Here is a 24,306-nt window from a genome sequence, read left to right as displayed (position 1 = left end):
TATGGGGCCATGTATCGCAAGATCTTGGCCAACAACCACCTTCCCTCAGTAAGAGCATTGAAGATGGGTCGTGGCTGCGTCTTCCAGCATGACAACGACCCGAAACACACAGCCAGGGCAACTAAGGAGCATCTCAAGGTCCTGGAGTGGCCTAGCCAGTCTCCAGACCTGAACCCAATAGAAAATCTTTGGAGGGAGCTGAAAGTCCGTATTGCCCAGCGACAGCCCCGAAACCTGAAGGATCTGGAGAAGGTCTGTATGGAGGAGTGGGCCAAAATCCCTGCTGCAGTGTGTGCAAACCTGGTCAAGAACTACAGGAAACGTATGATCTCTGTAATTGCAAACAAAGGTTTCTGTACCAAATATTAAGTTCTGCTATTCTGATGTATCAAATACTTATGTCATGCAATAAAATGCAAATTAATTACTTAAAAATCATACAATGTGATTTTCTGGATTTTTGTTTTTAAAAATTACAGACCTCTACATGCTTTGTAAGTAGGAAAACCTATAAAATCGTCAGTGTGTCAAATACTTGTTCTCCCCACTGTAGGTGTATTATAAGGCATTATAAAGGTCATTCAAATAATGATACATATTTACTTCATAGGAACTGTTAACTGTACTTTATATATTCTAAAAACTCACATTTTACGATTCATTATTTCATTTGTTCCATGTTAAGGGCTCTAACCTTGGAACAAAACTATTTGTCTCCCTCTTGCTGTTGCATGCAGTTCCTCTCTCTCTTCCTCCATTCCTCTTACCCCTCCCTCCCTCCTTCTAACCCCACCCCTCTGGCAGAACCAGGAAATCCCTCCCCTCCCACAAACTCACTTCTGAGGAAACGAAACTGATCTGAGTCTCTGTCTCATCTGTCTGTGTGAGAGTGAACAACCGTCCAAATGGCTCAGCAGGCAGTTCTGCTGGACCAGGACCAGTTCTGTTGTTCTGTCTGTCTGGATCTACTGAAGGAGCCGGTGGCTATTCCCTGTGGACACAGTTACTGTAGAATCTGTATTGAGGACTGCTGGGATCAGGATGTTCTGAACGGGGTCTATAGCTGTCCTCTGTGCAGAGAGACCTTCACTCCAAGGCCTAATTTGAGGAAAAATAACATGTTGGCTGAGCTGGTGGAGAAACTGAAGACAGGACTCCAGGCTGCTCCCCCTCCTGCTCTGTGCTATGCTGGACCTGGAGATGTGGCGTGTGATTTCTGCGCTGGGACCAGAAAGCCGAAAGCCCTCATGTCCTGTCTGGCGTGTCTGGCCTCTGACTGTGAGACTCACCTCCAACCTCACTATGAATTTCTTGCTTACAAGAAGCACAAGCTGGTCAAAGCCACCACACAACTACAGGAGAAGATCTGCTCTCATCATGACAAACTGCTGGAGGTTTTCTGTCGTACCGATCAGCAATGTATCTGTTATCTGTGTACAATGGATGAACATAAAGGCCATGATACAGTGTCAGCTGCAGCAGAGAGGACTGAGAAACAGGTAAGACCAGAACAACTTGTTGGTGACTGTCTGATAAACAAAGAATTAAAGATACAGTAGGAACTAAGGCTGTTTGAATATGAGATCATCATCCTCAGCAGAACAAATATGAACACAACCTTGAGTTTGTAGATATGTTAACCCAGATTCACCATTTTCTAAACACTTCTGAATGCCCTTTAATGAGTCCAAAGTTCAGTCTCTTGATGTCAACCAATATTATGATTCATTATCAAACACCCAATCAGCTCCCTGATTTGTGTACTGTTAAAACTATAATCATTCACATGGCAACATAATAATGTAATTTCACACAGATACATTTGAATCCTTCCTCTCTATGGGCCCTATGTCACATTACTATACTATATATCTACTAGACTACTACAGCTTTATAGCTCATTGAAGAGTGATTCTCCACAGAGGCAGCTGGGGAGGAGTCAGCAGAAGGTCCAGCAGAGATTCCAGGAGAGAGAGAAGGAGCTGAAGGAGCTCCAACAGGCTGTGGAGTCTTTCAAGGTGAGTATTGTTGACCAGCGGAGACACACCATTTCACTTCTCTCCTCCAGTCAGTGAGAAAGAGGTAGAGGGGCCCTTATCCAATCCCACTTACCCACTCTTAGGAACAGGCTGTCTGGATCTCTCTCTCTCTCTCTCTCTCTTCGGAGTGCATGCTGGGAGTGAGTCCTCAAGCAGGAGTGTTTGTGAGAGCGAATGGAAATTCTTTTCACTCTATTGGGTTTTGGTATGTATATATATATATAGTGATTAGTTTAGTTGTTTTTAGGGTATATTGGTTAACTATCATTAAGCACGTATAATGGTGGTGGGATCGTTTGAGGTTGTTTGTGGGTTTTTTCGCGAGGGCACAACCAGCGGGTGGGGCTGGTTTCTAATGGCCACTCGCGGATGTGTAGAGTTTGAAAAACTTAGTAGGAGGCATGGCGTGAAGATTCTAGCCGAGACCGGGTGTTCAGTAGAAGAATGTAGTCTTGCTGTCGGTGCTATCATTGGGTATGATAGCATAAAATCAGCCTCAAGGATGAATAGCGCCGTAGTGATCTTCTTAGATTCTATTGAAAAGGTGAATAAAATAGTTGAGACGGGTGTTGTGTTACGGGAGACACAGACGCAGGTGTTTCCGCTTATGAATCCGGCGAAAAAAGTGATACTTTCTAACGTGCCACCTTTTGTTAGAGATGAAGTGTTGCAGCGAGAGTTAGCGCGTCATGGTCAAATCGTATCTACAATAAAGAAGGTTCTTTTTGGATGCAAATCTCCGTTGCTGAAACATGTCGTGTCTCATAGGAGGCAAGTGCACATGATATTAAAAAAGGACGTAGATGAACTGAATTTAGCGTTCAGTTTTAAGATTGATGGATTTGATTACGTATTTTACGCTTCGACTGAATCAATGAAATGTTTTGGTTGTGGAAGAGAGGGGCATTTGGTGCGCAGTTGTCCCGAGAATGAGCGCGCTGAGACCGGTAGTAGTTATAGTGCTGGTGCAAATAACGCACCACCGCGAAGGGATGAAAATGCTAAGGGTGCAGGGGAAGGGAGAAGGTGGGCAGATGTGGTTGGAAAAGTAGGAGAAGAAGGCGTTGTGGATAAGGTGGAAATTGTGGTAGATCAGAAAAAAGAGGGAGGGGAAACAGGTGGTGAGATTGCGACTGCAGTCGCTGAGGTGGTGCTGGAGAATGAAATTGGAGGGCAAGAGGAGGTCGAAATTATGGAAAAAGAAGCAGATGTGTTCAAAATACCGAGGAGTAAAAGGAAGAATGTAAGGGGGGGTGAAGGGTCTAGTTCTAAGAGAAAGGTAGAGAGTGATAAATCAGTTGAAGATGAACAAGTGGTAGAGATGGGGGATTTTTCTTCTGGGGAGGACAGCGAGAGTGAGTCATCTGACGCGTCACAACAGTATAGCGAGATAAATGGGGTGGAAGGGAGATATGGAATTGAGAAGATACGTCAATTTCTGAAGGTGACAAAAGGGAAGAAATATATGCAGGATTACAATGTCAATGATTTTTTCCCTGAAAGTGAATTGTTTATTGAATCAGCAAAGTTTCTGATGTCAAAAATTACAGGAGGAGGGTTGAAAAGCCCTGAAATTGCTAGACTCAAGAAAGTGGTCACGAGAGTGATAAGTGATGTAAATTCGAAAGAAAATGAAAGAGTTTAGTTTCAGTTTTAACTCTGTAAAGAGATGGGGTGGCTGTATCATCTTCTGTATTTTTATTTCATCCATGAGCAGTTTTAAGATTTCTTCTTTAAACGTAAATGGGGGAAGAGATGGTAAAAAAAGAGCCATGGTGTATGAGTTAATTAGTGGAAAGGGAAGTGACATAACTTTTCTACAAGAAACGCATAGTAATTTGGAAAATGAAGTTATGTGGCAACAGGAGTGGGGGGGGACAGTGGTGTGTAGTCATAAAAACTCAAAAAGTGGGGGTGTGGCTATCTTGTTCTCAAAAGGGTTTTTGCCTTTGTCTTATGAGGTTGAGGAGATAGTTGAGGGGAGGTTATTAAAAGTCAGAGCAAGGTATGAAAACATCACTATGTGTCTGATAAATGTATATGCCCCAGTGGTGACAGTTGAGAGGGTATGTTTTTTAGAGAGATTATCAAATACCATTGAGAAATGTAATAAAGAGGATTATTTATTTATTGCTGGGGATTTCAACTGCACAGTCAGCGATTTAGATAGAAATCACCAAGAACCTCATATAGCCTCAAGGACTTTTTTAAAACGCCTCATTGTAACACATGAATTGTGTGATATTTGGCGGAGTCAGAATGGAGGCACAAGGCAGTATACATGGGCGCATGTGAGAGAGAACACCATCTCTATGGCCAGGTTAGATAGGTTTTATTGTTTTGAGCATCAATCTCAGGTTTGTAAATCAAGTGTGATAACCCCAGTGGGATTTTCTGATCATTGTTTAATAACAGAGGTGGTGTTCATTAATGATGTAAAACCCAAAAGTGCATATTGGCATTTTAATATAACTTTATTGAGTGATGCTCACTTCAGGAAATGTTTTTGTTTTTTCTGGGAGAGGTGGAGGTCTAAAAAGGCTAGTTTTGTATCAATTCAACAGTGGTGGGATATAGGGAAAATCCAGATTCAACAATTCTGTAATCAATACACAAGGAATGTCACCAAGGATATCACCAGATCAATGAAAGCCTTAGAGTTTGAAATAGTGGAACTCATGACGTTGGTTGAGACCACAGGAGATCGAGGCCATACTCAGGCCCTCAAGAGGAGAAAAGCTGCATTGGCAGACCTGCTGGGTATCAGAGCACAGGGGGCATTGGTGAGAAGTAAGTTTCAGGGAATATCTGAAATGGATGCCTCATCCAAGTTTTTCTTTGGTTTAGAGAAAAAGAATGGACAAAGAAAAATTATTCATTGTCTCAAATCAGCTGTTGGACAAGAGGCTCACTAGCCCGAGTGAAATTAGAAAGAGGGCAGGAGAGTTCTATGCTGAGCTCTATAAGTGTGAGTACAAAGAGGATAAAACAGTGACACAACAGTTCTTTGATGGGCTCCCAAAGGTGGCTGCAGAAGCGCAGGTTGAGCTGGAGCAACCATTGTCTTTGCAGGAGTTATACACTGCATTAAAAGGCATGGAAAATGGAAGGGCACCAGGCATTGATGGGCTTCCCGTTGACTTTTTTAAGTCTTTTTGGGCTATGTTGGGAGAGGATTGGCTGGCAGTGGTTAATGATAGTTTAACCGGAGGGTTACTACCAATGAGCTGCAGAAGGGCTGTCCTCACCCTACTGCCCAAAAAGGGTGACCCAAGGGAGGTGAAGAACTGGAGGCCGGTGGCTTTATTGTGCACTGATTATAAGATATTGTCAAAGGCTTTGTCCAACAGGCTGAGGGAGGTGATGGGGCAAATCATACATACGGACCAGTCCTACTGTGTTCCTGGCAGGCAGATAGGGGATAACATTTCTCTGATTCGTGATTTTTTGGACGTCTCTAAGGCTATTGGGTTGGATGCTGGTCTAATTTCAATTGATCAGGAAAAGGCATTTGACCGAGTTGAACATAAATATTTATGGCACACGCTTGAGGCGTTTGGGTTCAGCTCGGGTTTTATTGCCATGATAAAGGTGATATATGGTGACATTGAAAGTGTATTGAAAGTTAACGGTGGTTTGAGTGCTCCTTTTAAAGTGTGTAGAGGTATTAGGCAGGGATGTTCGTTGTCAGGGATGTTGTATGCCATTGCTATAGAGCCACTACTAAATAGCATTAGAAGTCGCATTGAAGGGGTGTACCTTTCAGAGGATATTCCTCCTATTCGTCTCTCAGCCTATGCTGATGATGTAGTTGTCTTAGTGAAAAATCAAGCGGAGGTGGATAGTTTGAGTATAATGGTTGATCGTTTTAGGGGAATATCCTCGGCAAAGGTAAATTGGGAAAAGAGTTGTGCTTTACAGATTGGAAAATGGGATGGTGGGATCATGGCTTTACCAGGGGGGCTAGAATGGTGTAAGGCAGGTTTTAAGTATCTTGGAGTGTACCTAGGAGATGAGTGGACTATGGAAAAAAATTGGAGTGGGGTGGTTGAAATGGTGGAAGGGAGGATGAGGAGATGGCGGTGGTTATTATCTCGTATGTCATATAGGGGGCGCACTATTATAGTTAATAATGTGATTGCTTCTGCATTGTGGCATCGGTTGTCAGTTTTAGAACCACCATCTGGCCTTCTGGCTAAGATACAGGCAATTATTGTGGATTTCTTTTGGGATAAATATCATTGGGTTCCACAAAGTGTTTTATATTTATCAAAAGAGGAGGGGGGACAAGGTCTTGTACATCTTGCTAGTAGAGCTGCTGCTTTCCGGTTTCAGTTTATTCAAAGGCTGCTTTATGGACCGGAAAAGGTGGTGTGGAGAGGGGTGGCAGGTCTTGTATTACAGAGGGTTGGAGGATTAGGATTAAAGAAGGCTTTTTTTCTGGTTGATAGTAGACAGATTTCTAGGGAGGGAGTACCTCCGTTTTACAGAGGTCTTCTCAGAGTGTGGAGCATAATGAAGGTGTCCAGACGAACTTCAGCGGAGTCAGTGCATTGGCTGTTGGAGGAACCTCTGGTGTTTGGGGCAAGACTGGATTGTACAACTGCAGCTGTTCCACATTTCTCTAAGATTTTGGTGAAGGGAAAGATAATCACCTTAAGACAGTTAATGGAAATGGCTGGGCCCGCCTTAATGGAGGGAAGACGGTTGGCTGAACATTTGGGGGTGAGGTCGGAAAGGATTGTCGAACAAATGCTGGGAAGCTGCAGGAAGGCTCTGTCAGAGGAAGAGTGGGGAATGCTTAATAGCCACGAGAAGAAGGTAAAAGATGAAGACGTCTCATTTCCAAGACTAGGGATTACACCAAATATCCCAGAGTCAGAGAGAAAGGGTTTATTGTTGGATTTGAGAGGGTTGGAGGAGGTGGGTTTGGATGAGGTGAATGGGAAGGACTTGTATAGGGGGTGTGTCAAGGTGATAAATAAAGATAAATTGAAAGATAGAAAAGACACTCCATGGAGGGTAAAATTGGGAATTGATGACAAGGTAAAGCCAGCATGGAGAGCACTGTACAAACCACCGTTACAAAAGGGTACTGGTGATATGCAATGGAGGGTTTTACATGTCATTATTGCAGTTAATGCTTTTGTATCTATCATTAACTCAGATGTTAGAGATGGATGTCTTTTTTGTAATATAAGAGAAACCATTTTTCATTGTTTTATGGAGTGTGAGAGGATAAAACCTCTATTGGAAATACTGGAATCGTTGTTTAGAGCTGTAGGTGAGATTTTCAATAACAATGTTTTTATTTTGGGGTTTCAATATAGTAAGCAACAGAAAAGAAAATGTCAACTGTTAAATTTTATTTTGGGACAAGCTAAGATGTCAATTTTTTTGAGTAGGAAACATAAGATAGACACGGGATATGAGAAGGATATAAGATGTGTTTTTAAAGGATTAGTGAAAGCAAGAATAAAAGTGGATTTTGAGTTCTTCTCAGCTGTAAAAGATCTCCCTGTGTTTGAGGAGAAGTGGACATATGAAGGAGCGCTTTGTTTTGTAGAGGAGGGGAAATTATTTTTTGTTGAGGAAATAAGTTGAATGTATATGTTCTTTTGTATTTATATTTATTTTGTGTAGGAATTACTTTTATTGTTTCATTTCTGAAAAGGCAGTGTGTCATTATTGATGTTAACAATTGAGTAGAAAATAAAGGTTTTATAAAAACTCTCTCTCTCTCTCTCTCTCTCTCTCTCTCTCTCTCTCTCTCTCTCTCTCTCCTCTCTCTCCTCTCTCTCTCTCTCTCTCTCTCTCTCTCTCTCTCTCTCTCTCTCTCTCTCTCTCTCTCTCTCTCTCTCTCTCTCTCTCTCTCTCTCTCTCTCTCTCTCTCTCTCTCCTCTCTCTCTCTCTCTCTCTCTCTCTCTCTCTCTCTCTCTCCTCTCTCTCTCTCTCTCTCTCTCTCTCTCTCTCTCTCTCAAAAAAAAATTCAAGGGGCTTTATTGGCATGGGAAACATGTGTTAACATTGCCAAAGCAGGTGAGGTAGATATTATACAAAAGGGAAATAAACAATACAAATTAAGCTTAAGCTGCATCCCTGTCTCACCCCACGACCCTGTGTGAAGAAATGTGTGTGTTTTTTGCCAATTTTAACCGCACACTTGTTGTTTGTGTACATGGATTTTATAATGTCGTATGTTTTACCCCCAACACCACTTTCCATCAATTTGTATAGCAGACCCTCATGCCAAATTGAGTCGAAGGCTTTTTTTGAAATCAACAAAGCATGAGAAGACTTTGCCTTTGTTTTGGTTTGTTTGGTTGTCAATTAGGGTGTGTAGGGTGAATACATGGTCTGTTGTACGGTAATTTGGTAAAAAGCCAATTTGACATTTGCTCAGTACATTGTTTTCATTGAGGAAATGTACGAGTCTGCTGTTAATGATAATGCAGAGGATTTTCCCAAGGTTACTGTTGACGCATATTCCACGGTAGTTATTGGGGTCAAATTTGTCGCCACTTTTGTGGATTGGGGTGATCAGTCCTTGGTTCCAAATATTGGGGAAGATGCCAGAGCTAAGGACAATGTTAAAGAGTTTTAGTATAGCCAATTGGAATTTGTTGTCTGTATATTTGATCATTTCATTAAGGATACCATCAACACCACAGGCCTTTTTGGGTTGGAGGGTTTTTATTTTGTCCTGTAACTCATTCAAGGTAATTGGAGAATCCAGTGGGTTCTGGTAGTCTTTAATAGTTGATTCTAGGATTTGTATTTGATCATGTATATGTTTTTGCTCTTTATTCTTTGTTATAGAGCCAAAAAGATTGGAGAAGTGGTTTACCCACCCATTACCCATATCTCCATTTTGGATAGATAATTCTTCGTGTTGTTGTTGTTTGTTTAGTGTTTTCCAATTTTCCCAGAATTGGTTAGAGTCTATGGAGTCTTCAATTACATTGAGCTGATTTCTGACGTGCTGTTCCTTCTTTTTCCGTAGTGTATTTCTGTATTGTTTTAGTGATTCACCATAGTGAAGGCGTAGACTCAGGTTTTCCGGGTCTCTATGTTTTTGGTTGGACAGGTTTCTCAATTTATTTCTTAGATTTTTGCATTCTTTATCAAACCATTTGTCATTGTTGTTCATTTTCTTCGGTTTTCTATTTGAGATTTTTAGATTTGATTGGGAAGCTGAGAGGTCAAATATACTGTTAAGATTTCCTACTGCCAAGTTTACACCTTCACTATTCTCTCTCTCTCTCTCAATTCAAGTTTCAAAGGAATAGAGACATTTCAAATGTTAAAATTCAAGTGCAAACAGAGTGAGCCGTGAGCCAGACCGAGTTCTGGAGGTGAAATGGAAATGAATAAGGGAGAGTTAAGTGAGGTAGAAGGTGTGGAGAAGAGTTCAGAGCCTGGCATCAATGGACATGATAAAGAAGAATCTGATGCAGGAGGAGTTACATTTTTGGAGAAAGTGGATCCATACCTTTTGGCAGATCCATTAGTGGTTTCAGGGTGGGTGGGAAAGGAGTTGGGTGCAGTTGAATCAGTGAAGGTAACCTAGGTAACCTGTAGTGGACTTGTGATATTTGTTTGTGTTTCTTCTGACCAGAGGGAGTGGGCGCTCCGTGTCACGCAACTTGGGTCAAGATCTGTTTCTTGCTTTGCTCTCAGGAACAGGACACCATTGAAAGGAGTGTTTTTGGGGGTAGAGTTAAGTGTGGAGGTGGAGCAATTGAAGTTGAAGACTCCTGGTGTTTGTGATGCCTGCTGTTTGGTGTGACGCAGACCGGGTGGTGAGTGTGGTGAAACAGAGGAGTCACTGTCAGTCCTTTTGAGTTTTGAGTCTTTACCCGACAAAGTCATGTTAGGATGTATCAGTTATCCTGTTAGAGTCTTTGTGTTGAATCCACTGAGCTGTTTCAGGTGCAACGTTTATGGTCAAGTTGCAGCAGTTTGTAGGAGGGAGATTCCAAGATGTGGGAAGTGTGCAGGAGGTCATGGGATAGAGGATTGTGTAGTTTCAGTGGATAAAGTTGTGTGTCAACTGTAGGGGTGTCCATGTTGCTGGGGATCAGAAGTGTCCGGTGAGAGAGAGGCAGGTTGAGGTGGATAGAGTCAGAGTAGTGCAGAAGATGTCGTATGCTGAGGCAGTGAAGAAAGTAGAGGAGGATGGGTCAAGGGTGATGGATCCTGAGATGATCCCTGTGAGTAGTAGATCTGTGCAGCACAGAGGGATAGGCCAACGAGTGATATATGCTTCAGTAAGGTTGGCTTCTTAGCGTTCATAGCAATGGTTATCAACTGTACCACAGAAATGGAACCTAAATCACAGAAAATAGATGTTGTGGTGGCAGCTGCAGAGAAGTATTTGGTCATATGAGATTTGACTTCAGAAGAGTTACAGGGTGTGTTGAATGGTGGTGTCCCATCCTCCCAGGTCGTTGGCATGGTGCAGGAGCAGATAGGGTCAAAGTAGTGGAATGGGGTAGTGGGTTTTCAATGAGTGTAAGGTTAGTTGGAAGGGTTTTATTTAGTATTATCATAATTTCCCCTTTTCCCATTTTGTATCACAAAGTGAATAGATTTATATTATAGTCCAGTTGGGGGCGGTAATGCAACATATTGGATTCCAACCACCGTTAAACTCCAAAGAAGAAGAAACATAATATTATGGTTTGTACAGTGTTGTAATGATGTCTCTCTCTCTCTCTCATTCCATCACTTCCGTGGTAGTTGGTTGTGTGGGTCTCTGGTTATGAATGGGGTGCTGACAGCCAATCGTTGATGGATATTTATAGAGCTCTGATCAGGACGACAATTGATTAGGGGTGTATAGTTTATGTGTCACGTCCGTCATAACGAAGAGACCAAGGCGCAGCGTGATTATAATCCTTTTAATAAAGAAGAATACTGAACAAACTATACAAAATAACAAAACGAACGTGACCGCTATATGACACGAGTGCAGACATGCAACATCACATAGACAATAACCCACAAAACCAAAATGGAAAATGGCAACCTAAATAGGATCCCCAATCAGAGGCAACAATAAACAGCTGTCTCTGATTGGGAACCAATTCAGTCCACCATAGACCTACATTTACCTAGACAATGCCAAAACCCCATATATATATATATATACAAAAAACCCTAGACAAGACAAAAATACCCATACCACCCTCGTCACACCCTGACCTAACCAAAATAATAAAGAAAACAAAGATAACTAAGGTCAGGGCGTGACATTATGGAACAGCAGCAAAGACTTGTCTTCAGAAGCTGGACAGAATCCAGTATTTAGCTTTAAGGATATGTATTGGTGCATTTAAATCAACATCTGTATGTGCCTTACTAGTGGAGGCAGGTGAGATGCCTTTGGATATACGGCGTAATAAATTGTCATTAGCTTATTGGGTTGAAAGGCTGTGAGGTTGAGCATCCCACTGCTACTGTTCTAGATGACTGTTGGGAATATACTAGTAGACAAGGCTGTGGTTTTGGTTGGACAGTTGGAAAGCTTGCTGATGAGAGTGGTTTGAGGGAGTTGGAGGTTGGCCCTTCTGTGGTGATTGGGGATGTTCCTCCATGGTTACTCCCAGATCATGTTGTACATCTAACCTTGGTAGAGAAAAGAAAAGATTGGTCAGAAGTCAGTGATAAAGAGAATCTGGTTGACAATTACATTGGTAGAAGTTTTTATGCTTTTTTACTGTTTTTCACAGATGGATCCAAGGACCCAGATAGTGGAGCACAGGAGCAGGCGTTTGCCTTCCTGAATTTGATGTGCAGATATGTAGAAGACGAACAGATGAACTGTCAGTATACTCAGTTGAACTGTTGGTGATAATAGTTGTCCTCCAGTAGGTGGAGGACGTACAACCTGTTAGAATTATAGTATGCTCAGATTCTCTGTCTGTATTGAATAGTTTATCATCTGGTAAATCTAATAGGAGTGACCTACTATTGGAGGCATTAATGTTATTATGGAGAATTGAGAGAATGGGTGTAGTAGTGAGATTCTGCTGGGTCCCAGCACATTCAGGTGTGGAAGGGAATGAAATTGTTGACCAGTTAGCTAAAAGAGCTTTAAAACAAGATATAATTGATATTAATGTTCCACTGGGTAGAGGTGAGGCCAAATGTGAGATTAGAGCCATTTTGATAGATGTGTGGCAGAAGAGATGGGACTCTGAGCACAAGGACCAGCATTTATATGCCCTCCAAAGAAAGGTTGGTGGACCAAGATTCAAAGGTCAGACTAGGAAGGAAGAGGTGGTGTTTACTCGATTGTGTTTAGGACATTGTACATTGAACTGGTCATTACATCTGGTTGGCAGCATGTGAATGGTTTGTGTCTGGAGGGTATTTGTTGATGAAACGGTGGAGCATGTGTTATATTGTTGTAAGGATTGTGGCGAAATCCTGCACGGAGCCTTCACCGTGCGCTGCCACTTTAAGAGCGCATGAGCAGTAGGAAGGAGAATATAAAAAGAGCTCGTTTAGCTCTTTGGTGGGAGGAGCTCTTTTGTGGCGCGACAGTTTTGGTTGTGTGTGTTATGCTGCAGAGTTTGTTTGTATGTGGTTGTACAGTGTTTGGAACAATCCTCGGTGTGATCGCTCGACGACGTGGTTGTTCTCATGTGGGACCGCGACGGTTATGGATCAAAGGGATTAGTAACAACATTGTTGCGAAGCTTTCATCTACAAGCCAACACACCATCGGACCGTCAGATCGTACACCTGCAACCTCAAGACCACAGCTAAGCCCTCTCTTGTTCCCTTTCTCTCTTTCTCTTCCCGCTATGGTCCAGTGCTTTACACTGCAACAGACTCTCTTTTCCTAAATGTATTGACGTTTCATTGGAGCTGGACTAGTGTGTATATGAACACCACACATTCATACCCTCTGCACTCCTTCACAACAGAGAATACAAACTCTTGCAAATCCTCTGTGTGATGACTGGGTTAATTTGTTATTGTATGAAGTTGCTGTTTATTTGCTCTGCTATTATTATTATATGAGGTATGCTTGTTGGGGTTACCAAGAATTGTGGAAGGACTGTACTGTGATGTGGGATCTATAGGGTGTGTATTCTTTTTTCTCTCTGCTGGCTATCTGGTCAACAGGCTACACTCTAGGCAGTCTCTTCTGTTGATGTGTGTGGGTCTGGTAGTGGTACTCTCGCTGTTCTATTATTTCTTTCTTTCGGCAGGGTTAATACCTGCCTGGCGCCTGAAGAACAAAATCTTCTTTACCTTTCTCTAATTAATACCGCTACAGGATGTTGAAGAGAGGGAAATATTGAAGTGTAGGGTCATTGAGGTTGAACGGGGTTGGGGGGGTGGAAGGGATTTTGGGGATGTGGGAGGGTCTATTAGAAGTTAGTAGGGCTCTTTTTATTTTCCAGAAGTACTAGGTTAGGTAGGAGGATTTAGAAATATTTAGAAATGTTTATAAATTTAGAAATGTGCACATTTAATGTTGGTTTGCGAACCGCCATTATGCCATAGAATAAGAAGTTGGTCATGTGAGGGTTTTTGTGGTTCCTGAGGAGGGTTGCTGTTCTTTTTTTCGTATTTTCCTATTTATTTTCTCATGGTGGAGGGTTTATTTATTGGTTTCCACTGTTTATCGGTTAGAGTTGAGGGGGGAGTAGGGTAGTTTGTTTGGGCGGCGTGATGGCATCAACCGAGTGGAGAAGAAACGCTGTCTCTTCGAGTCCGTTCTGGAGAATGGTGTGGAGGAGTTTTTGATCATTGTGGGAGAACAGGTGGGAGCAGAACATATACACTCTGTATCCAGAATGAACAAGGTGAGTCTTGTTGCCCGGCTAGTTACCAGTATGATTTTTGTGAGGGGTGTGTTGGTGAAGATTTCGACAAGAGTAGTGGTGTCAAATCTGCCTCCGTTTATTACGAACGAACAGATCCGTAAAGAGTTGGTTCGTTTTGGTAAATTTGCAAGGGGTTTTCATTTCGTGTGCTCTCGGATAGGTGTCTCTTTTCGTAGGAAAGTGTTTGTTTCTTAACTAAATTCAAGGTTAAACAGGGTTTGTTAGCACAGATAGTGTGGGGATTTTGGGCAGACAAGCGCTACCGTTTTTTGTTATTTTATTATATTTATTATTGCAAGGCAGAACACTTCATAAACAAGACTCATTTGTTTTATTTTTTAAATGTGGTTTAATCTGGGTGACCTAGTAACCGCTATGTGAAAGTCCAGCAATTGGCGTGGGACAGGTTTGAGACTGATCTCAGAAATTAATAATAAAAATACACTTTATTTCTCAGCTGCATCACCAATGTCTTTACATGAATTAATAACTTTTAATTGCAAAATATTTCCAATAGATGGCAGCATAAGACCACAAAGCATCAGTTATAGGCTATAAGCAGCAATATGATTCACATAAAATAGCATGCAACCAAACACTATATGTCCCATGATTTTCTAAAATGTTCACTCATTAGTTTACAGTTAGCTATATATCTCGTACTAGTCCTGTGTTGCTTTTGGGAGAACAAAACAATATTAACTATAGCAGGTATTGAACCCCAGTCAAATAATCACTAGTCAGATGTGTTAACCTCAACCCTAGTAAACATGCATTATGACATCATGTTAATATGTCATAATGGGAGTAAACAGCCCCTGAATAGAAAAGATGATGCATCTTCCAGCCCGACAATAAATGACATCATGCAACCCTCACGGTTAGTAGATTTACCTCAACATGCCCCTCTCTTGTGGGAGAAGGCAGAGTGGTCGCTGCCGCTGACGGAACAAGCTTTTGGCGGGGCTTGTTGAGTTGGTTACTTGTACTTGACCTAAACTAATCTTAACTGTCTTATGCTGCCATCTATTGGAATTATTTAGCAACTGCAGCAGTACTGAATAAAGTGTATATACTTACTAAATTAGTAATTACTCAGAATTACAAAATATAAAATGTTCTAGTTCATTTTATCACTAACAACCATTAAAATAACAATTTATAGCATAATGACACTGACATGAACCAAAAACGCCAAACATTTAGTTAATTATATACAAAGTAACACCCTCTTAACATATAAACACAGACACTGGACACAGACACTGAAAATGAGCTTTTTTAATATATATCTGGTTGCTCTCAAATGAGCCTTTGTGTTTACATGTGAGTCATTTAGCAGACACTCGTATCCAGAGCCACTAGGGTTAAGAGCCTAAATCTGCCTAAAAAAAGGTGATTTACAGATTTTTCACCTAGTCGGCTCGGGGATTCGACTAGGTGAACCTGTTACTGTTACTACCCAACACTCTTAACCACTAGGCTACCTGCTGCCCTTTCACAGAGGCCTAGTTTATTTTCCGTGAGTCATTTAGCAGACACTCTTATCCAGAGCCACTAGGGTTAAGTGACCAAAAAGGCGAATTACAGATTTTTCACCTAGTCGGCTCGGAGATTCGACTAGGTGAACCTGTTTCTGTTACTGCCTAACGCTCTTAACCGCTAGATTACAAACTACTAAATGTTAAACATAAAAGTCAAATGGTAGTAGATAAATGGTAAGCTGGTTAAATAAAAGACTGCTGTTATAACTTTCAGACTGCTGTTGTTTTGGGGAAATAGGGACATGTCTGTCTATTTCTCCAATTATCTCTAATAGATCTATTTATTTTAATGGTTTGAAGTTCTACACCATTTTAATCAGGATAACCTATTATTTCTAATGATGTAAGTTTGAGCAGCGTACAATGCTGTTACCAATTGCTGGTAGTTGAAATATATATATTTTTTGTGGTAAAATAAAAAGCTAGACATTTTTTGGTGCCATTTAGGGAAAATGGAATTGGGTTTGTGGCTGGATCAGCAGCTCCTCATCAACCGGCCGGAGAGACTCAATACAGCAGGGGTCTATGATTTCTATACTGCAGTACTGAGGGCCTGGCAGCTGCTGAGACCCACACGAGAGGGGGGTGTGGTGCCTGGGTCGTGGGTATGGGAGGAGACCATCTTCCACAACCCACTGATCACTCAGGTTTGGTGGACCTGGAGAGCAGGGTGGCAGCGTTCTGACTCAAAGCAGCACAGAGGCTACTGTACCGTACGGAGGTGGGCCTAGTGGGAGTGAAGGGGCATCAGTGGCAGGGGGTTGTGGGGTCTGAGAGCATGGCAGGGTATAGGTGGAGGGTGCTCTATAAGCTCCCAGTACTGGAAAGGTCAGGGGTCGTCCAGTGGAGGGTATTACATGGAGCCCTGGACACCAATAGCTGGTTGGCTCAGGATGACCTGGGAGTTGGGGAGGGGTGTCCGTTTTCTGCAATGACAGACTGTTCATCATGTTTTGTCTGTGTTGCCAGGGCAATGCCGTTACTGTTGACGCCTTAGGGTTGAGTTTGAGTTTTACAAAATGATCAACAGTGTGGAGATGTTTCAGGAGGTATGGGGGCTCAGGGGGCTGTCTGTACAGCTGGAGAGGAGGGGTTGGATGTACGGTTGGAATGTGATGCTGGATGGTGTATTGTACTGTGGTGTTGGGAACTGTATAATGTGATTGTGTGGAGGTTGTGGGGGCACGCAATGTGTTTTAGGAGGGGGGGGTGTTAGTGTAATGAGGATGGCTCATTAACCTCTCTAGGGTACGTGAGACGGTAGCGTCCCACCTCTTCAACAGCCAGTGAAACTGCAGGGCGCCATAACCAAACGATTATGTTAGGTGAGTGCCTATTCACAGAATAACACAGCCATCAATTTACAGGAATACTCATAATAAACATTGCTAAAAGATACAACTGTTATGCATGGAATTTTAGATGCACCTCTCCTTAATGCAAACGCTGTGTCAGATTTTAAAAAAGCTTTACGGAAAAAGCAAACCATGCAATAATCTGAGTCGTCGCTCAGAGCCCAATCAAGACACAAATATATCCGTCATATTGTGCAGTCAACAGAAGTCAGAAATAACATTATAAACATTCACTTACCTTTGATGATCTTCATCAGAATGCACTGCCAGGAATCCCAGTTCCACAATAAATGTTTGTTTTGTTCGATAATGTCCATCATTTATCTCCAAATTCCTCCTTGTTGTTCTAGCGTTCATTACACTTTCCAAACTCACGACGCGCGGGCAAGTCCAGCAGAAAGTACGGACGAAAAGTTAAAAAAGTTATAATACAGTCCGTAAAAACATGACAAACGAAGTATTGAATCAATCTTTAGGATGTTTTTAACATAATTATTCAATAAGGTAAGTGAAAGGTAAGTGAATGTTCCAACCGGAGAATTCCTTTGTCTTCAGTAGTGCGATGGAACAGAGCACGCTCTCACGTGAACGCGCATGGTCAGAGCATGTTCAGCTCATAATAGACTTTACTCAATCCCCTCTCATTCGCCCCCACTTCACAGTAGAAGCATCAGACAAGGTTCTTAAGACTGTTGACATCTAATGGAAGCCTTAGGAAGTGCAACATTATCAATATCCCACTGTATCATCAATAGGAGCTGAGTTGAAAATCGACCAACCTCAGATTTCCCACATCCTAGTTGGATTTTTTCTCAGGTTTTTGCCTGACATATGAGTTATGTTATACTCACAGACATCATTCAAACAGTTTTAGAAATTTCGGAGTGTTTTCTCTCTGTCTCTCTCTCACACTCACTCTCAACATCTCTCCTCTCTTTCTCTCTCTCTCTTAACAGCGCTCTGCACAGTCAGCAGTGGAGGATAGTGATCAGATCTTTACTGAGCTGATCCGCACCATTGAGAGAAGGAGCTCTGAGGTGAAGGAGCTGATCAGAGCCCAAGAGAAGGCTCAAGTGAGTCAAGCTGAAGGACTCCTGGAGCAACTGGAGAAGGAGATAGCTGAGCTGAGGAAGAGAAGCACTGAGCTGGAGCAGCTCTCACACACAGAGGATCACATCCATTTCCTCCAGGTAACTAAACTGCCTTGCTACATGTGATATGAAATTAGAACTCTCAATCATTTGGTTCTGTTCTCTCTTTGTCTCTCTCTCTCTCTGTCTCTCTCTCTCTCTCTCCAGAGTTATCAGTCTCTCTCCAGTATCAGTGTATCTTCAGACTTACCCAGCATCGTTGTCCATCCTCTTCAGTACTTTGGAGATGTGAGTAAGACTGTGTCTGAACTGAGAGAGAAACTAGAAGACTTCCTTAAAGGAGAATGGACCAAGATCTCCACTACAGGTATGTTGAAAATAATAACATCTACTTTAGACCATTGAAAGTTCCCTACTAGTCATATACATGTGGAATATGGTATGATGATAACATTCCCTCTCTCTGTCAATGTGTCTGTGTGTCTGTAGTGAATATAGTGGATGTTGTACTGCCTCCAGAGCCCAAGACCAGAGAACAGTTGTTACAATGTGAGTCTCTTTATTGTGAAGTAACTAACAGTCTCTTTTTACTGACACTCCTAACAATCCCTCTCGAAATATATAGCAATAGTAGATTGAATCAAAGACTGGGTATCTATCTGACTCCTCATATTTCTCTGATTTGATCTCTGCTCTAATCAAAGACAGGGTAGATACAGTATCTGACTTAACTTATTGTTCTAACTCCAATCATTGGTCTCTGCTCTGCTCTTCTCCCAGATTCCTGTCAGCTCACACTGGACTCAAACACAGTGAACACACTCCTCTCTCTGTCTGAAGGGAACAGAAAGGTGACCTATACAAGCCAAGACCAAACATATCCTGACCATCAAGACAGATTCACAAACCACTGTCAGGTTCTATGTAGAGAGGGTCTGTCTGGACGCTGTTACTGGGAGGTGGAGTGGAGTGGGGAGTATGTTTTTACAGCAGTTTCATATAAAGACATCAGCAGAACAGGGACATGTAATAGATTTGGACACAATGACAAGTCCTGGAGTTTACAGTGCTATAGTGGTGGTTATTGTGTCAGACACAATAATGTTGTGACTAAAGTATCAGGCCCTCAGTCCTCCAGAGTAGGAGTGTACCTGGATCACAAGGCAGGTACTCTGTCCTTCTACAGTGTCTCTGAGACAATGACCCTCCTCCACAGAGTCCAGACCACATTCACTCAACCCCTCTATCCTGGGTTTTGTTTCTCTGGTACTGCTGAGCTGGTTAAACTGTAGTAGGGTTCACATAGATACTAGTCATGCTGGTGTAGTCTATAGCTGAGCTGGTTAAACTGTAGTAGGGTCCACATAGATACTAGTCATGCTGGTGTAGTCTATAGCTGAGCTGGTTAAACTGTAGTAGGGTCCACATAGATACTAGTCATGCTGGTGTAGTCTATAGCTGAGCTGGTTAAACTGTAGTAGGGTTCACATAGATACTAGTCATGCTGGTGTAGTCTATAGCTGAGCTGGTTAAACTGTAGTAGGGTCCGCATAGATACTAGTCATGCTGGTGTAGTCTATAGCTGAGCTGGTTAAACTGTAGTAGGGTCCACATAGATACTAGTCATGCTGGTGTAGTCTATAGCTGAGCTGGTTAAACTGTAGTAGGGTCCACATAGATACTAGTCATGCTGGTGTAGTCTATAGCTGAGCTGGTTAAACTGTAGTAGGGTCCACATAGATACTAGTCATGCTGGTGTAGTCTATAGCTGAGCTGGTTAAACTGTAGTAGGGTTCACATAGATACTAGTCATGCTGGTGTAGTCTATAGCTGAGCTGGTTAAACTGTAGTAGGGTCCACATAGATACTAGTCATGCTGGTGTAGTCTATAGCTGAGCTGGTTAAACTGTAGTAGGGTCCACATAGATACTAGTCATGCTGGTGTAGTCTATAGCTGAGCTGGTTAAACTGTAGTAGGGTCCACATAGATACTAGTCATGCTGGTGTAGTCTATAGCTGAGCTGGTTAAACTGTAGTAGGGTCCACACAGATACTAGTCATGCTGGTGTAGTCTATAGCTGAGCTGGTTAAACTGTAGTAGGGTCCACATAGATACTAGTCATGCTGGTGTAGTCTATAGCTGAGCTGGTTAAACTGTAGTAGGGTCCACATAGATACTAGTCATGCTGGTGTCGTCTATACCTGAGCTGGTTAAACTGTAGTAGGGTCCACATAGATACTAGTCATGCTGGTGTAGTCTATAGCTGAGCTGGTTAAACTGTAGTAGGGTCCACATAGATACTAGTCATGCTGGTGTAGTCTATAGCTGAGCTGGTTAAACTGTAGTAGGGTCCACATAGATACTAGTCATGCTGGTGTAGTCTATAGCTGAGTTGTTTTAATCTTGTACATTTCCATGAATCATGATGTATGGTGTTGATGTATATTGGTTGGCTTTCAGAACCATTGATATGTTTTCTCAATTGGTTCTCTGTCTCTATGTAATTCTCCTCATTGGCATTGAACAGGTAGTATCACTTACTAACTAACTAAACTATATGGGACGGACACAGATTAATCCTAGTCCTGGACTAAAAAGCATGTTCAATATAGATGTCCAGGAAACCGGCCCTAAATTTGGCATCTTTCATTCTCCCATACTGCTCAGTCAAGCAACATTAAACCTGTCCAGCAGGTGGTGGAAATTGTAGATCTCCACTCTCCCACTTCATGTCTGTCATCCCCCAGTTCTGTTAAGACTTCCTCTCATTGAACTGGGCCTCATTCTAAATGGTCACTTTGTATTGATAGTCCATACTGGACTTTACTATGGTTCTACATACAGTATCTGTATTGATAGTCCATACTGGACTTTACTATGGACTTTACTACTTTACTACTATGACTTTACTGCATATAGTATCTGTACTGATAGTCCATACTGGGCTTTACTATGGTTCTGCATACAGTATCTGTATTGATAGTCCATACTGGGCTTTACTATGGTTCTACATACAGTACCTGTATTGATAGTCCATACTGGGCTTTACTATGGTTCTACATACAGTACCTGTATTGATAGTCCATACTGGGCTTTACTATGGTTCTACATACAGTATCTGTATTGATAGTCCATACTGGGCTTTACTATGGTTCTACATACAGTACCTGTATTGATAGTCCATACAGGTCTTTACTATGGTTCTACATACAGTATCTGTATTGATAGTCCATACTGGTCTTTACTATGGTTCTACATACAGTATCTGTATTGATAGTCCATACTGGGCTTTACTATGGTTCTACATACAGTATCTGTATTGATAGTCCATACTGGGCTTTACTGTGGTTCTACATACAGTATCTGTATTGATAGTCCATACTGGGCTTTACTATGGTTCTACATACAGTATCTGTATTGATAGTCCATACTGGACTTTACTATGGTTCTACATACAGTATCTGTACCTGGAGGGTTTCTGGTCACATATTCCTTTATCTCCACAGGATTATATGATTCTCTCTCTCTCTAAACTGTATAGAAAGCAGACAACCTCAATATGGTTTAATTCCTGTAGTTATCAGAACACATTGGGTGTGTCCCAATTATTTCTCCAAGTGTGAACTTGTCCACTTCCCTTCATGGATTTATAAGGAAATGACTGGTATTTGTAAACTCCCTCTACCCCATGTCAACACCAATCCAATGCTTTTACATTTGTGAGGAGTAGTGAAGGAATGCTACACTTCAGGAGGAAGGAGAGATTATTGGGACGCCCCCATGGAGTGATGATAGAGGGATGTGAAAGAGGAGAGAGGTAATGGTTGTACGCCCCCATGGAGTGATGATAGAGGGATGTGAAAGAGGAGAGAGGTAATGGTTGTACTCCTCCATGGAGTGATGATAGAGGGATGTGAAAGAGGAGAGAGGTAATGGTTGTACTCCCCCATGGAGTGATGATAGAGGGATGTGAAAGAGGAGAGAGGTAATGGTTGTACTCCCCCATGGAGTGATGATAGAGGGATGTGTAAGAGGAGAGAGGTAATGGTTGTACTCCCCCATGGAGTGATGATAGAGGGATGTGAAAGAGGAGAGAGGTAATGGTTGTACTGGAGTTATTTATTCCCTCATTACTGACTTATTCTTTTTCTTTTAACATAACTGAAGTTTAGAAAATAATTATATTCAAATAATTATTATTGTATTATAGTAAACCTGTATTAAAATGTACAGTTCATTCAATAGCTAAACATGGGAAATGCTCACTTCCTCCCATAAGAGTCATTGAAGCTGGATGAGAAATGACCCTACCTTCACCGGGGATATTTGTTGGACCCATCACAACAGGTGAAGAGGGCCTCGTTGTTCAGCTGCACAAAGAAAGCCAGGGACTGCAGTGTGCTCCAGTCTCCAGCAGGGGGCAGTTAAACCCTATGGACCTGAAAGGGAACGAGATGCAAAAATCAAAAGCGAATTTAAGTTTATTTCCACAGATACATGAGTCGTATTCACTAGGCAACAAACTAAAGAAAGTTAACTGAAACAGGGCGGGACTAACTGGACTTAAAATAAAAGTATGCTTCTGTTGCAAAAGCTGTTGCTACAAGCGTGCCCTAATGAACTTTACCCTGGATTGAAATACTACATATAAACGCAACATGTAAACTGTTGGTCCCATGTTTCATGTTTCATGTTTCAGCTGAAATGAAAGATCCCAAAATGTTTGCATACGTACAAAAAGCTTATTTCTCTCAAATTGTGTGAACAAATTTGTTTACATCCCTGTTAGTAAACATTTCTCCCTTGCTAAAATAATCCATGCACCTTACAGGTGTGGCATATCAAGAAGCTGATTAAACAGAATGATCACTACACAGGTGCACCTTGTCCTGGGAACAATAAAAGGCCTAGTGGTTAGAGCGTTGGACTAGTATCCAAAAGGTTGCAAGATTGAATCCCCAAAGTGACAAGGTAAACATCTGTCGTTCTGCCCCTGAACAAGGCAGTTAACCCACTGTTCCTAGGCCGTCATTGAAAATAAGAATTTGTTCTTAACTGACTTGCCTAGTTAAATAAAGGTTAAATAAAATTTCAAAAAATTAAAACACAATGCCACAGATGTCTCAAGTTTTAAGGGAGTGTGCAATTGGCATGCTGACTGCAGGAATGTCCACCAGAGCTGTTCCCAGAGATTTTAAGGTAATTTCTCTACCATAATCTGCCTTCAATGTTGTTTTAGAGAATTTGGCAGTACGTCCAATCGGCCTCACATCCGCAGACACATGTAACCACCCAGCCCAGGACCTCCACATCCGGCTTCTTCACCTGCAGGATCATCTGAGACCAGCCACCCGGACAGCTGATGAAATTGAGGATTATTGTGGGGGAAAAACACAATCTGATTGACTCGGCCTGGCTCCTCAGTGGGTGGGCTTATAGCCTCCCAGGCCCACCCATGGCTGTACTCCTGCCCAGGCATGTGAAATCCATAGATTAGGGCCAAATTTATTTATTTAAATGGACTAATTTCCTTATATGAACTGTAACTCAGTAAAATCGTTGAAATTGTTCCATGTTGCGTTTATGTTTTTGGTCAGTATATTTGAAGTCTAATAAATACTTTGAGCATTTCCTTTAGTCTTCCAGGTGGGTTGGGTTTGTTTGTACTTTTAGGACTTTTCTTTTGGTTCCATTACAACAAACTCAATCAAGCCCTGCTTATTAAGTTTTCAACATTATTTTAAATAGTATTTGAACGCAGGTCTGTTTCTAAATGCAAAAAGCCTGTAACATCTTGTATGTTCTTATCAAATCAAATTGTATTAGTCACATGCGCCGAACACAACAGGACCTTACAGTGAAATGCTTAATTACGAGACCCTAACCAACAATGCAGTTAAAAAAATACTAATTAGAAGTAAAGTGAAATAAATAAAGACCAGCAGTAAAATAACAACAGCGAGACTATATACAGGGGTTACCGGTACAGAGTCAATGTGGAGGCTATATACAGGGGTTACCGGTACAGAGTCAATGTGGAGGCTATATACAGGGTATTACGGTACAGAGTCAATGTGGAGGCTATATACATGGGGTACCGGTACAGAGTCAATGTGGAGACTATATACAGGGGTTACCGGTACAGAGTCAATGTGGAGACTATATACAGGGTATTACGGTACAGAGTCAATGTGGAGGCTATATACATGGGGTACCGGTACAGAGTCAATGTGGAGACTATATACAGGGGTTACCGGTACAGAGTCAATGTGGAGACTATATACAGGTGGGTACCAGTACAGAGTCAATGTGGAGGCTATATACAGGGGTTACCGGTACAGAGTCAATGTGGAGACTATATACAGGGGTTACCGGTACAGAGTCAGTGTGGAGGCTATATACAGGGTGTTACGGTACAGAGTCAATGTGG

General features: G+C 41.9%; 1 protein-coding gene across 3 annotated transcripts; it reads left to right on the top strand.

Moving 5' to 3' along the window:
* Positions 1–857: 857 nt before the first annotated feature.
* LOC129854961 (tripartite motif-containing protein 16-like) lies at positions 858–23,456 on the top strand. 3 transcript variants are annotated; one of them, XM_055922173.1, is made up of 7 exons: positions 862–1,499; positions 1,923–2,018; positions 17,741–17,974; positions 18,083–18,242; positions 18,365–18,424; positions 18,656–18,726; positions 23,116–23,456. In XM_055922173.1, the coding sequence occupies exons 1-7, from the start codon at positions 906–908 to the stop codon at positions 23,215–23,217; spliced, it is 1,317 nt and encodes a 438-aa protein (XP_055778148.1). In that variant the 5' UTR covers positions 862–905; the 3' UTR covers positions 23,218–23,456. The 3 variants fall into 3 exon arrangements, with proteins under 3 accessions (XP_055778147.1, XP_055778146.1, XP_055778148.1); XM_055922172.1 differs by lacking the exon at positions 23,116–23,456 and having other exon boundaries at positions 858–1,499; positions 18,152–18,242; positions 18,656–20,436; XM_055922171.1 differs by lacking the exon at positions 23,116–23,456 and having other exon boundaries at positions 861–1,499; positions 18,656–20,431.
* Positions 23,457–24,306: the final 850 nt, after the last annotated feature.

Source organism: Salvelinus fontinalis, chromosome 5 (genome assembly GCF_029448725.1).
Source record: "Salvelinus fontinalis isolate EN_2023a chromosome 5, ASM2944872v1, whole genome shotgun sequence".
Classification (NCBI taxonomy): Eukaryota; Metazoa; Chordata; class Actinopteri; order Salmoniformes; family Salmonidae; genus Salvelinus; species Salvelinus fontinalis.
The sequence above is the reverse complement of the archived record's forward strand: the minus strand, read 5'-3'. Positions and strand labels throughout refer to the sequence as shown.

Bases quoted from the DNA above. Each gene is read 5' to 3' on its own strand.
- LOC129854961 (XM_055922171.1), top strand. From the start codon at position 906: ATGGCTCAGCAGGCAGTTCTGCTGGACCAGGACCAGTTCTGTTGTTCT. The intron at 1,500-1,922 runs GTAAGACCAGAA...GATTCTCCACAG, and splicing joins CAGAGAGGACTGAGAAACAG to AGGCAGCTGGGGAGGAGTCA. The intron at 17,975-18,082 runs GTAACTAAACTG...CTCTCTCTCCAG, and splicing joins ATCACATCCATTTCCTCCAG to AGTTATCAGTCTCTCTCCAG.